General features: G+C 54.4%; 1 protein-coding gene across 3 annotated transcripts in view; it reads left to right on the top strand.

Annotated features, from left to right (window-relative positions):
• LOC139761965 (uncharacterized) overlaps nucleotides 1-15,000 on the top strand; it is a 247,630-nt gene that overhangs the window by 156,463 nt on the left and 76,167 nt on the right. For all 3 annotated transcript variants that reach the window (XM_071686695.1, XM_071686694.1, XM_071686696.1), the window contains exon 3: nucleotides 7,320-7,577. In XM_071686695.1, the coding sequence (XP_071542796.1) occupies nucleotides 7,343-7,577 (235 nt within the window). In that variant the 5' untranslated portion in view covers nucleotides 7,320-7,342. The remainder of the gene's footprint in view (nucleotides 1-7,319; nucleotides 7,578-15,000) is intronic.

Raw genomic sequence — 15,000 nt, 5'->3', positions numbered from 1 at the left:
TACGACTCCTTGAGCAGGACGGTGTACGACGATCCCCTGGGTATGATAGACTGGTCTCTGAAACTCAAAGGCTGGGCCATGATACCCAGAGGTCGTGGTCAAAGGTCATACCGCCTCATGGTCAAAGGGTCGTACCGTCGCGTTACAGGGATGTAACGGGATAGGTTTCCTCCCACATTCGTCACGAAGAAGAGTGGAGCAGTTTGGTAACATCTGCGACCCAAAATATGCGCACTCACGAACTGCGACGATGGGAGAGGCGCGTGTGAGCCCAGGTATTGTCCTCGTCTGGTAGGGTGGGTGTAGTAGCAGCGGGAGGCCAGGCTACGGAAGTTTCCAGCTTGCCCCACTCCTTCCGTGCTCTTGTCGGAGCCCTTCAGACTCTGAACTTTGTGGTCGGGCCACGGCCCGGCGCTACGGTAGCGACCAGTCGCCCTCGACTCCCCGTCGACCCGTTGGTGTTATGGGTGGGGCTTGGTCCTGGAGGAGGGTGAGGGGGAGGCGTCCTCCTCAAGTTCAGGGTTAAGGGTCTTAGTGAAGTTTTAAGGTCAGCATGACCACCCCTATACCAGCTTAACAAGAGGTACACGGGTTCGAATCCCCGAGAGAAGAGTCGGGGCCACAACCAAACCCACTTGGAACAGGAGTTCCTTCATGTTAGCTGAGTTGTGGTAGGGCTGTGTCTCTGCAGTGGGCATTCCCGAAGGAGTCTGGAACGCGCTGGGTCGGCCCTGGAAACACCAGTGGTGTGTGTGTGTGTGTGTGTGTGTGTGTGTGTGTGTGTGTGTGTGTGTGTGTGTGTGTGTGAAGACCGGGATGTCAAGATACCTAAGATCAGTAGGGTAAGATGAGGGTTAATCTGGGTTACATTATCTTGAGATACGGCAGATCCCCGAGGCTGGAAGTAACGGGTTTATACTCCGCGCAATGCGTCGGCCACGAGAAGGCCAGATTGAAATGGATGCTAAGGTGGGCGACACAATGGGCTGGGGCGCCTCCGGCTGCGGCCAATGTCCTGCTGTCGAGCCATCGGATGAGATGGGTTGGCGACGTGGGAGGGGCAGAGCCCACGCTTTGATATGGTCCAGGAGAGGCGTTATGACCAGCCCAGGGAGAGAGGGAAGGGACGGTGTGCCAACCCCTTCCCCACACCAACTGGTGCTGTACCAACCCTTCCCCACACCAGCTGGTGCTGTACCAACCCCTTCCCCACACCAGCTGGTGCTGTACCAACCCTTCCCCACACCAACTGGTGCTGTACCAACCCTTCCCCACACCAGCTGGTGCTGTACCAACCATTCCCCACACCAGCTAGTGACAGATGGAGGGGGCAGGCGGCTGCTGCAGCGTCTTTTACACAGCCAACTGTCTCCTTCGCCCCACCTGCGGGGAAGCGAGAGCGAGACAATGAAAATTGTTCTAAAGCCACGAGAGAGAAAGACAAAGGAACTCTGGCCCTAGGATAAGTATGGCTGGGGAGGGTAGGGTAGGAGGCTGTGTGAGAGAAGAGGATAGGGGGATAGGGGGGGCTTCCAGAGACGTCTAGGATAGGGCTGGTCTAACCTTAAGATCTTGATCAAGGTGATGGTGACTGGAGAACAAAAGACAGTGGCCTCTATGTAGCCACACACACACACACACACACACACACACAGACCTTGGAATACAGGAATTCTCTCTTAACCAACCAGAGGTTCCCTCTGGATGAGGGGGCCAGCCAGCACGGGTGTGATTCATAGTCAGCAACGGTAAACCACCTTTAAGGTCGATAATACAGCCCTTTTGGGCAGGATGGCGTCAATTGTGACCTGAGCCTTAAGGGCGAGGTCAGAGGTCACTTTGTCATACCTAATGGTCGTAAAGGTCGTGCTCAAGGAGCGTGCCATCCTACTTTAGGGTCGCTCTGTTCTGCTCAAGGGTCGTACCGTCGTGCTCAAAGGCCGTACCGCCCTGATCTAGGGTCCTGTTGTCGTGCTCAGAGGTCGTACACCGTCGTGCACAAGGGCTGTATCTCCGTTCTCAAGGGTCGTACCGTCGTGCTCAAAGGCCTTACCGCCATGGTCAAGTTTCCCATCGCCGTGCTCAAAGGTCGTACGACTGTCGTTCTCAAGCTCCGTACCTGCGCATTTAAGGCTCCGTGCCTTCGCGCCCTAAGGCCGTACCTTCGTGCTCGAGGGACCCGTACCTTCGTGCTCGAGGGCCCGTACCTTTCCTCCCGAAGAGATCAAAGACGAACAGGAAGGCATCTGACCTCCCACAGTATAATCATTCGGTGAGGCTCAACGTATGAAATCGAATTCTCTCACTTTATCACGAATAACCGAGTTACGTGCACCCTTCCCGCTGAAACCCCGTATGTACACATACCTACATACAGGAAGAGGAGACATGCATCGTTAGCAGTGGCAGAGGAGGATAGAAAATAGGATAAAAAAAGAAGTGATAGAGGGGGGGAAAGGTTAATAGGTATGTGTTAGAATGTAAATCTCGAGTGGTGAGTGCGCCAGGCCTGAGCAGTCTTGGCCGGGTCATTAATATTCATCAAGGTATTTAGCCAAGGCTTCGAGGGGTGGGTGTGTGTGTAGCCAGTCGGCCGGTGGGGGTCACAGTGTGGCGGCGGGTACCACGAAGCTGACGTCTGGCACGGAGAGGCACACAGTGAGGTGGTGGTGTGGCGGGGATGTGGTCGTCGGAGGCCGCCAACACCACGGGCGAGTGTTTTACTGTTTGCCTCCTCAGTGGCGGCCTACTTGACCTTGTCACTGGAGGCTGATGGGTTTGGCCAGCCGGCCGCCCTGATAGGTTTGGCCAGCCGGCCGCCCTGATGGGTTTGGCCAGCCGGCCGCCCTGATGACTGGCTGGCCCGTCGCTCACATAACCCCGGAACGTCTCGTCACACACCTGGTGTTTGGCCCCAAATCCCATGACGTTTGGCCCCATACACCTGTTGTTTTGGTCCCGCATCTCCTGACGTTTGGCCCCTCACCAGAGTACGACCCTGATGCCGTGTGTTCCTGCGCCACAGTGTAATCCTGAGATAATTACCCAGCACGGGGAGACCTTAACCCAATTTCTCGGGTAATTCAAGCCTCTCTCTGGGAAAATATCGGCGGTTACGGTCGAAGGCTGGGAGGAGAGCAGTTTGGAAACGAGGGGAAAATGATATGTGTGTGTGTGTGGGGGGAGAGAGAGAGAGAGAGAGAGAGAGAGAGAGAGAGAGAGAGAGAGAGAGAGAGAGAGAGAGAGAGAGAGAGAGAGAGAGAGTGTAGTATCATAGCTCGGGGGGAGGAGGAAACAACGAGAGTTGTGTGGGTGTTCATAAGTTCAAGAGTTGGTGAGGGGTGGGGTGGGATGGGGGGGGGGGAGGTCAAATGTCTGGAGTCTGCCAAGAATGTGGCGAGACGGTACAGCAGGAGGAGGAGGAGGAGTGTGCTGCTGACGTGTGCGGTCCATCCCTTCCAGCTGTGCTTATCGTCCAGCGTGACACGGAGGAGCTTGGCGGACTGGATGACCTGGAAAGGGGGACTGGGGCAGAGTGAGAATGTAGGGGGTGCGACAGTAGGGAATGGGACAGTACGGGTTGCGACAGTGGGGGGTGCGACAGTAGGAGATGGGACAGTACGGGGTGCGACAGTAGTGGGTGCGACAGTAGCGGGTGCGACAGTACGGGGTGCGGCAGTAGGGGATGGGACAATACGGGGTGCGACAGTACGAGGTGCGATAGTAGGGGGTGCGACAGTACGGGGTGCGATGGTAGGGGATGGGACAGCAGGGGGTAGGACAGTGGTGCGTGAGACAGTAGAGGGGTGGGACAGGGTTGACGCGGTTGGAGGTGGGTCAGGCCTGCAGGCTGCTGTGGGTGCCTCCGGAAGGTGACGACGCCGCCACCGCCTCCGCCGGGAGGGATGGTGTCAGCGATGACGCTACTGACGGAGTGGTCAGCGAACGTCCTGCCTGCGACGTGGTCAGTTATCATCGTCGCCAGCCACACTCGCGCCAGATAGTTGGCCAACCTCTTAACCACGGCTCTATGACCCTCGACCACGACTCTACGACCCTCGACCACGGCTCTACGACCCTCGACCACGGCTCTACGACCCTCGACCACGACTCTACGACCCTCGACCACGGCTCTACGACCCTCGACCACGACTCTACGACCCTCGACCACGGTTCTACGACCCTCGACCACGACTCTACGACCCTTGACCACGACTCTACGACCATGGGTCGTGCCCTTTTGATCAAGGGTCGCTCTCTCGCACTGGTGGAGACCAAGATGACATTGTCGTCTTGGTCGCTACACACACACACACACACACACACACACACACACACACACACACACACACACACACACACACACACACACACACACACACACACACACACACGAGTCTCCAGTGACTCTGTGGTAACTTCGTTAGCTCAGTCAACAGTGGAGAGTTAAGACATGCTCCTCAAAGACAGCCTTGCTCAGGGCGTCTCCCTCCTGAAGCCTCGGGTCTCCTGATGGAGGGCTGGTGGCCTCCCTGGTCTTGTGCTGGTGTAGGAAGGTACAGGTTTAACGTAGACAAGTTTATTCTTTGTTCAGAGACGTTCAGATGACATATGTCTCCTCCAAGGGTGCCATTCTCAAGAAAGACCCTCCTACAACACATGATGAACCCCAGGCCCCGCCAGCCAGACCCCCACCTCAAACCCCAGACCTGGCCAGACAGACCCCCACCTCAAACCCCAGGCCTGGCCAGACAGACCCCACCATAAACCCCAGGCCTGGCCAGAGAAACCCCCACCATAAACCTCAGGCCTGGCCAGCCAGAACCCCACCATAAACCCCAGGCTCCGCCAGACAGACCCCCACCATAAACCCCAGGCTCCGCCAGACAGACCCCCACCATAAACCCCAGGCCCCGCCAGACAGACCCCCACCATAAACCCCAGGCCTGGCCAGACAGACCCCCACCATAAACCTCAGGCCCCGCCAGCCAGACCCCCACCATAAACCCCAGGCCCCGCCAGCCAGACCCCCACCATAAACCCCAGGCCCGGCCAGACAGACCCCCACCATAAACCCCAGGCCCGGCCAGACAGACCCCCACCATAAACCCCAGGCCCCGCCAGCCAGACCTTACCATAATCTCCCTCTCCAACACCACCCAATTTCCCCCAACAAACCCCTCCCACCCCACTTCTCCGTGTCTGGATCATTGAGTAAACAGATTGTAAATCTGTTGGTGAGGGTGGTTGGGGCTCAGCGCTGACCTGGAGTGTCAGTTATTCCACTTGACCTGACCTTTAAGGGTCAGGTCAAAAGGCCAGGCTGTCATAGGGAAGGGTCGCACCGTTAATGGGGTCGTACCGGCGTTCGTACCGTGTACGACAATGGTAAATATCTTATTCGTGATCCGTGACCCATCACTGTCCGCACTGTACTCCCCCCCCCCCCCCCCCCGCTTCACGAAACCCCCTCGTTCGTGTCCATACTTCCCCCCCCCCCCCGCCTCACGAAACCCCCCACTCGTGCTGTACATAAATTCTCCAAGGTCGTTAATTCGTCCCGCCACTAAATTCTCAGACCATTAGCTTCCAGTGGAATGGCGCCAACGAAGCGGCAACACCTGCACTGATCCACGGGTTCACCTCCCTAACACCTGCACTGATCCAGGGGTTCACCTCCCTAACACCTGCACTGATCCAGGGGTTCACCTCCCTAACACCTGCACTGATCCAGGGGTTCACCTCCCCAACACCTGCACTGATCCAGGGGTTCACCTCCCTAACACCTGCACTGATCCAGGGGTTCACCTCCCTAACACCTGCACTGATCCATGGGCTCACCTCCCTAACACCTGCACTGATCCAGGGGTTCACCTCCCTAACACCTGCACTGATCCAGGGGGTCACCTCCCCAACACCTGCACTGATCCAGGGGTTCACCTCCCTAACACCTGCACTGATCCAGGGGTTCACCTCCCTAACACCTGCACTGATCCAGGGGGTCACCTCCCCAACACCTGCACTGATCCAGGGGTTCACCTCCCTAACACCTGCACTGATCCAGGGGTTCACCTCCCTAACACCTGCACTGATCCAGGGGTTCACCTCCCTAACACCTGCACTGATCCAGGGGTTCACCTCCCTAACACCTGCACTGATCCAGGGGTTCACCCCTTAAACAGCCGTGAGATGTCTGTAACAGGGAGCTACAGGGGGCCGACCTCAACCCATTTACCGTCCCTCAGTTAAGGGATGTCCAGGGCGCCTTTGACTTACTGACTGACGGGTCCTGGCGATGTGTGTGTGCGCGCGCGCGCGCGTGTGTGTGTGCGTGTGTGTGTGTGTGTGTGTGTGTGTGTGTGTAGATTTGTATTACCGACGAGGGAGGCAAAATAGTTCACTCCCACATTTCGGGGCAACGGAGGCATGTTACTCCCCCTTCATCTCTCGTGTTCTACAGGGTATTGGTAGCCCTGCCAGGCGGCACCCGTGCTGCGCTCCTCACTTATCATCTTGGTGGATCCGTATTTGCGTATCCCATTGCGTAGCCCAGTATGATAAGGATCGCGTACTGTGGTGCTGGGGGCTGGCCAGACCGTCAACTGAAGGGGGGAGGGAAGGGGATGGTGGGGGGGGGACTGTTGACCCGGTCAAGATAGGTTCTCCTAACTCCTGTATCAGTCATGTATTGACCTAACCCGTGACTTGAATTGGTGACCTTGTTCCTGCCCGTGGCCTTATGACCTTCTCTGACCTTATGTCAAGATAGGTTCTCTTAACTCCTGTATCAGTCATGTATTGACCTAACCCGTCACTTGAATTGGTGACCTTGTTACTGCCTGTGGCCTTATGACCTTCTCTGACCTCTGACTTAAATTGGTGACCTTGTTACTGCCTGTGGCCTTATGACCTTCTCTGACCTTTGACTTGAATTGGTGACCTTGTTACTGCCTGTGGCCTTATGACCTTCTCTGACCTCTGACTTAAATTGGTGACCTTGTTACTGCCTGTAGCCTTATGACCTTCTCTGACCTTTGACTTGAATTGGTGACCTTGTTACTGCCTGTGGCCTTATGACCTTCTCTGACCTCTGACTTGAATTGGTGACCTTGTTACTGCCTGTGGCCTTATGACCTTCTCTGACCTCTGACTTGAATTGATGACCTTGTTTCTGCCTGTGGCCTTATGACCTCCTGTGACCTTGTACCCGTCCTCCACCTGTATGTTGACCAACCCCCTTTCGATTTCCCATCGCTGTGATAACGTGTGCGCGTGCGTGTGCGTGTGTGTGTAATCGGTTGCGTTTTCCACTCCTGCAGAAGTAGCTGACGGCGGCTGAGGGATGTACTCCGGGGCTCTCATGTCGGCCAAGCTGCGGCAGGCGGCGGCCGCGGCCTCCTCGCCCCTCGGGGGACAACGCAGCGAGACGCTCAAGCCGCGTCGGTCGCAGGCCAAGCGGCAGTGGAGCATCCAGGCGGTCAAGGGCAAGGTGACCACCCGCTGCCTCTGGAACGCATGCAAGGCCCTCACCATCGGTATACTCCTCATCTTCATCGGCGCAGGCATGGCCACCATCGGTCAGTACTCCTCACTCACCCTCACTCACTCACTCAGTACCCTCTCCCTCACTCACTCACTCACTCACTCACTCACTCCCTCACTCACTCACCCACCTTCTCCCAGTACCCTGTCCCTCCCTCCCTCACTCACTCACTCACCTTCTCCCAGTATCCTCTCCCTCACTCACTCACTCACTCACTCACTCACCCTCCCTCCCCCAGTATCCTCTCCCTCACTCACTCACTCACTCACTCACCTCCTCCCAGTACCCTCTCCCTCACTCACTCACTCACTCACTCACTCACTCACCTTCTCCCAGTATCCTCTCCCTCACTACTCACTCACTCCACTCACTCAACCTCCCTCTCCCAGTACCCTCTCCCATCACTCCCTCTCTTCTAGTATGCGTCCCTTTCTCCCTTCCCTTCCTCTCCCTCTCTCCCCAGTATCCTCTCCCTCCTTCCCTCTCTCCTCTCTCCCAGTTTCCTCTCCCTCCCTCCCTCTCTCCCAGTTTCCTCTCCCTCTCTCCCTCCCTCTCTCTCAGTATCCTCTCCCTCCCTACCTCTCTCCCCGTATCCTTTCCCTCCCTCTCCCTCTCTCCCAGTATCCTCTCCCTCCTTCTCCCTCCCTCCCTCCCTCTCTCTCTCTCTCCCTATCCTCTCCCTCCCTCTCTCACTGTAATTGTCTTAACCCAACGTCTCAAGACTCCACCACCTTCCGTAGTCACCTAGACACACACAGAGCAGGTGCTGCCCCCACCTGACACACAGCAGGTGCTGTCCGTACCTGACACACAGCAGGTGCCTTCCACCTGTTTGACACACAACAGGTGCCCCCTCCCCACCTACTTGACACACAACAGGTGCCCCCTCCCCACCTACTTGACACACAACAGGTGCCCCCTCCCCACCTACTTGACACACAACAGGTGCCCCCCACCTACTTGACACACAACAGGTGCCCCCTCCCCACCTACTTGACACACAACAGATGCCCCCTCCCCACCTACTTGGCACACTAAAGATGCCCCCTCCCCACCTACTTGACACACAACAGGTGCCCCCTCCCCACCTACTTGACACACAACAGATGCCCCCTCCCCACCTACTTGACACACAACAGATGCCCCCTCCCCACCTACTTGGCACACTACAGATGCCCCCTCCCCACCTACTTGACACACTATAGGTGCCCCCTCCCCACCTACTTGACACACAATAGGCCCTCCTCCCCACCTACTTGACACACCCCCTAACTCAGCCAGACTAGAGACGTAGCTAACTAACTAACTACCCTCCCCAGTAGTTAAGATTTGATCCATGATGAAAATATTACATGTACAAATAACTTCTCAATCTTGAAGGAAACAAGACGGTAAGTTTGTTTTGTTTTTCCCATGACTATTTCCGTTTATATGATTCATTCGCAGGTTCGTGTTAGGTGTCTTAGATGCGCCATGCTTAGACTAAAGGGGGGGAGACTCTCTCTCTCTCTCTCTCTCTCTCTCTCTCTCTCTCTCTCTCTCTCTCTCTCTCTCTCTCTCTCTCTCTCTCTCTCTCATTTCGTTGTTGTTCAGACGTGAACACAGGCCCCACTAGCCCCAATGTATACGTAAGCCTCACTCTTCATGTCTTCCGTCTCTCTTTACCATTCTACAGTTACCACTATTATAAACACTGTCCCCCACTCACCATCCTACAGTTACCACCATTCCTTTTCACCATCCTACACTATCATAATCACCGCTTCGCTTCACCATCATGTAAGGTCCTGGTTCATTCTCTTATCTCCTGGTGAAACCTCGGTTCTCACGCCTTCCCAGCCAGAGTCGCTCTGTAATTTACTGATATTTTTTTTCATTCTTTTCCCCTCCAAAAGCTCCGCCTCACCAGATGATGCCACCTGAGGCTAAAGACCAGAGACACATGCCTTCATTTGCATACGAAATTTGCATCTTCTCTGAAGGTTTTTGCTGTAAGCGCTGTCTGGTCTGGCTGGGCTACTACTGGTTCCACTGAACACAGTCCCGGGCTGGTGTGTGATGCCTGGTTCCACTGAACACAGTGCCGGGCTGGTGTATAGTGCCTGGTTCCACTGAACACAGTCCCGGGCTGGTGTATAGTGCCTGGTTCCACTAAACACAGTCCCGGGCTGGTGTGTGGTGCCTGGTTCCACTGAACACAGTCCCGGGCTGGTGTGTGGTGCCTGGTTCCACTAAACACAGTCCCGGGCTGGTGTGTGGTGCCTGGTTCCACTGAACACAGTCCTGGGCTGGTGTGTGGTGCCTGGTTCTACTGAACACAGTCTTAGGCTGGTACGTGGTGCCGGGTTCCGTTGACCATAGGCTAAAGATGTTGTCAGATGGCTACGCGCTACCCATACTCTGACAACAATGTAGGACCGTCCCTGACACCACCCTGGACATTGTATTGACAACAGCACCAGAAAACACCCCAACCAACACACACACACCCCTAGTCCCTGACATCACTCTGAACACGGTGTGGTCAGTCATAACAACAGGACGGCCATGCCAACCATGCGCAACAAGGAGGAGCAGACCCTGACAACAACATGACACACACACACACACACACAGAATCGGGCAGTCATTGGCAGCGATGATGGAAAGGATTTCAGAAGCCATTAGTCTTGAGTGCCCCCGACCTGTCGAGTGGATGGCGCAAGTTACTTGTGTGTGTGTGTGTGTGTGTGTGTGGTGTGTGTGTGTGTGTGTGTGTGTGTGTGTCATTCCTCATCTCACTAACAAGGTTCACTGGTGACATGTGAAGCGCCTAATCGTGAGCCCCTCCCCCACACGTTCATTCCCACATCTTGCTCCTTCGGAACCTATCCTTCTCCTCTCGTCTTACAGATTTCACGTCGTCTGCCAAATCTTTTCGCTCGCTCCTGAAATATCACGATTTCTTCTTTTTTTTTTTCATTTCCTGAGTTATAGCTCCCTGGGGAAAGCACCCAAGTTTCTGGTCTGCCGCCATCCCACCATCACAAACAACCTCGTTAGGACCCAAGCGGCAGTTTTGAGTTCCTCCTCGTCCCTCCGTGTTGCTTTGTAACTCGACGTAAACTTGAAATCATCAGGAAAATCTTCCGGATATAACGACGGTTTCGGAGACGGATTGATTCATATTCACTCCCAGCTTCCTCCTCTCACACACGCTCTCCCAAGCTCATCCTCTCTCACACACGCACTCTCCCACACTCATCCTCTCTCACACACACGCACTCTCCCACACTCATCCTCTCTCACACACATACACACACTCTCTCCCAAACTCGTCCTCTCTCACACATTCTCCCAAACTCATCCTCTCTCTCTCTCTCTCTCTCTCTCTCTCTCTCTCTCTCTCTCTCTCTCTCTCTCTCTCTCTCTTACACACACACACACACAAACACACATTTCCAAAGTCAGTCACCAACTTCTACCGTTTCTCACTCGCATCTGCCACCAGTGCTGTGTCATCAGCGAACAACGACTGACTCACTTCCCAGGACCCCCCCACCCGACGTCATCCCCTACAGACCTGCACATACTCGCCCTTCTCCCCACCGCCTCCACTTACCTCCCTCGCTAACAGAGGAACCAGCACTGACCCCCCGCAGGACGCCATTCACAACCCCTTTCCCTACATTGTATCACTCCCCTACTAGACATGTTCTTTTTTCTTCATTCTACACAGAATGCATTCACATTCCAAGGATCATACACTCAGGCCTGCTTCCAATACTAGTCTCTACTCAAAGCTTCTGCGTGAGAGCGAGTCAAAGGCTTTCAGACAGTCCAAAAAAAGGAAAAAAGAAAAGTAATGATAATAATAATAGACCATCTAGCCATTCCTGTCTGTGCTGTAAGGGTCACTTGATGTTCACCTTCGTTGAATTCCACGGGAAACGCCGGATTAAACCCTCATCCATTGAGGTCCGTGAGGCATATCGATTATCATCATCTCCGGACCTTGTAGGCCCGCACTCCCATGGTCTCTGATCCCCTTTAACGTACCACCTTCTGGTTTAGTGGAGCAACGCTGGCCTGTGGGCGTATCAGGACGCGACCTCTGTATACGCCAGTAACCCTGACGTACGCTGACTTTGGGTTACACGAGGGCAGGTTCTCTCTCTCTCTCTCTCTCTCTCTCTCTCTCTCTCTCTCTCTCTCTCTCTCTCTCTCTCTCTCTCTCTCTCTCTCTCTCTCTCTCTCTCTCTCTTCGTGCCCCTACCAATAGGAGTGGCATCATTCTCCCTCACCCCAGCGTCAGCGCTGAGGACCTCTCAGGGCGACCTGCTGAGAGGAGGATGGAGATGGTGATGATCAGCTAGGGTGTGCGTGGGGGGGTCGGGTCTTTAGGTCCAGAGGGTGGGGGTTTGGTCTGGGCTGTGGCCTCCCCTTTCGTCCTCTCCCTTACTCTCAGGTCCTCTTACGCACCCTCAGGTCCTCTTACGCACCCTCAGGTCCTCTCCCTTACTCTCAGGTCCTCTTACGCAACCTCAGGTCCTCTTACGCACCCTCAGATCCTCTCTCTTACTCTCAGGTCCTCTTACGCACCCTCAGGTCCTCTTACGCACCTTCAGGTCCTCTCCCTTACTCTCAGGTCCTCTTACGCAACCTCAGGTCCTCTCCCTTGCCCTCAGGTCCTCTTACGCACCCTCAGGTCCTCTCTCTTGCTCTCAGGTCCCCTCACACACCCTCAGGTCCCCTTACGCACCCTCAGGTCCTCTCCCTTACCCCAGGATAGGCCCTGGCCGGGGACGGTGGTTCTCAGCTCAGCTGTGGTTATTGATTAGTTCAAATTCGGCTTAACTGGGTCGTTAAGGGGGTTAACCCGTGCCTTACGCCTCTGTACCACCTGGTGGTCAGGTTGTCCCTACCTACAGGTGGTCAGGTGGCCCTTCCCCCCAGGTGGTCAGGTGGCCCTTTCCCCCAGGTGGTCAGGTGGCCCTTCCCTCCAGGTGGTCAGGTGGCCCTTCCCCCCAGGTGGTCAGGTGGCCCTTCCCTCCAGGTGGTCAGGTGGCCCTTCCCTCCAGGTGGTCAGGTGGCCCTTCCCCCCAGGTGGTCAGGTGGCCCTTCCCTCCAGGTGGTCAGGTGGCCTTTCCCTCCAGGTGGTCAGGTGGCCCTTCCCCCCAGGTGGTCAGGTGGCCCTTCCCTCCAGGTGGTCAGGTGGCCCTTCCCCCCAGGTGGTCAGGTGGCCTTTCCCTCCAGGTGGTCAGGTGGCCCTTCCCCCCAGGTGGTCAGGTGGCCCTTCCCTCCAGGTGGTCAGGTGGCCCTTCTCTCCAGGTGGTCAGGTGGCCTTTCCCTCCAGGTGGTCAGGTGGCCCACCTGCAGGCGTCGCGCCACCTGTGTTAAAGGGAATCACGTCGCTTCATCGTTTTCTGATCCTCCTTATTTTTCTTCATCTTTTCAGACGACAAAGAAAACGTGGAGTAAGTGCATTATGAGGGGCGGCTGCCTACACACACACGCACACACATGCACACACATACATACACACACACACACACACACACACACACACACACACACACAAACAAACAGTGTGTGTGTGTGTGTATGTGTGTGTGTGTGTGTGTGTGTGTGTGTGTGTGTGTGTGTGTGTGTGTGCATGTGTGTGCGTGTGTGTGTGTAAGCATGGATGTGTGTGTGTTTGTGTGTGTGTGTGTGTGTGTGTGTGTGTATGTGTGTGCATGTGTGTGCGTGTGTGTGTAAGCATGGATGTGCGTTTGTATGTGTGTGTGTGTGTGTATGTGTGTGCATGTGTGTGCGTGTGTGTGTAAGCATGGATGTGCGTTTGTGTGTGTGTGTGTGTGTGTGTGTGTGTGTGTGTGTGTGTGTGTGTGTGTGTATGTGTGTGTGTGTGTGTGTATGTGTGTGCATGTGTGTGCGTGTGTGTGTAAGCATGGATGTGTGTTTGTATGTGTGTGTGTGTGTGTATGTGTGTGCATGTGTGTGCGTGTGTGTGTAAGCATGGATGTGTGTGTGTGTGTGTGTGTGTGTGTGTGTGTGTAAGCATGGATGTGTGTGTGTGTGCATGTGTGTGCGTGTGTGTGTAAGCATGGATGTGTGTGTGTGTGTGTGTGTGTGCGTGTGTGTGTAAGCATGGATGTGTGTGTGTGTGTGTGTGTGTGTGTGTGTGTGTGTGTGTGTGTGTGTGTGTGTGTGTGTGTGTGTGTGTGTGTGTGTGTGTGTGTATGTGTGTGTGTGTGTGTGTGTGTGTGTGTGTGTGTGTATGTGTGTGTGTGTGTGTGTGTGTGTGTGTGTAGGTTCAGCCGTGCATTATATGTACCGTATTTAATAATGTTACATTTAGCGCCTGACTCACACAGCAGAAAATGGTGGTGAATATATTGTGTTCTGCGGGTTGTGTTGCGATATTTTGCCGGCTGTGGACATAAGGAGCGCCTGGATGCAATATTTATGCCGGGATATTTTGCCGGAGGTGGACATTAGGAACACCTGGGTATGATAGTCATATTAGGATATTTTGCCGGCCGTAGCCATAAGGACCACTTGGATGCAATGTTGATCGTTCATATCAGGATATTTTGCCGGCTCTTTATGTATGGAACGCCTGGATGCCATAGTTCTATAGTTTATATCAGGATATTTTGCCGGCTGTGGGTATTGTCAATACCTAGATCCAATATTTGTAAGCCATATCGGGATATTTTACCGGTTGTGGGTGTATATAGAGCACCAAGACGCAGTGTGTGTCGTTCATACCAGGATATTTTGCCGGCGGTGGGGTATGTGAACCCCTTTGCTTGCCAGTGTGTCTATACCTGGACCAGTGAACCCTTTTGGGTCGGCGATGGTTTAAGGGTTTCGATCCCCTCCTGTGGCCAGACCCTCTACCGAACCATGAGGGGGTCTTCGTGATGTGTTTATGAAATTGGTCTTCGCCGACGACGTAACTGTGATGGTTCAGAGGAGAGGTGGGCTAACGATGCTTCGCCGGTGGTTCGCTTGTTTCGTCAGGGAACATACGAGTATCATACGGGAATATGTACAGGAATATGCTGGGAGATGTGAGTACATACAGGGTTGTACATGGGTGTACAGATGTGTACAGAAACTTATACATTATCATACAGGGACATACAGGGTTATAAGTGAATATACTGGGACATACTGGGATATATGTGAGCATATAGGGATATAAGTGACCAAAGAGGGACACCATACAGGGACATACTGGAATATAAGTGAACAGACAGGGACAACGTACAGTGATATAGGGAGAACATACAGTGATACAGGGAGAACATACAGTGATACAAGGACAACATACAGGGAGAACATACAGTGATACAGGGAGAACATACAGTGATACAGGGAGAACATACAGTGATACAGGGAGAACATACAGTGATACAAGGACAACATACAGGGAGAACATACAGTGATACAGGGAGAACATACAGTGA

The sequence above is a fragment of the Panulirus ornatus genome, chromosome 42 (genome assembly GCF_036320965.1).
Source record: "Panulirus ornatus isolate Po-2019 chromosome 42, ASM3632096v1, whole genome shotgun sequence".
Lineage (NCBI taxonomy): Eukaryota > Metazoa > Arthropoda > Malacostraca > Decapoda > Palinuridae > Panulirus > Panulirus ornatus.
The sequence above is the reverse complement of the archived record's forward strand: the minus strand, read 5'-3'. Positions and strand labels throughout refer to the sequence as shown.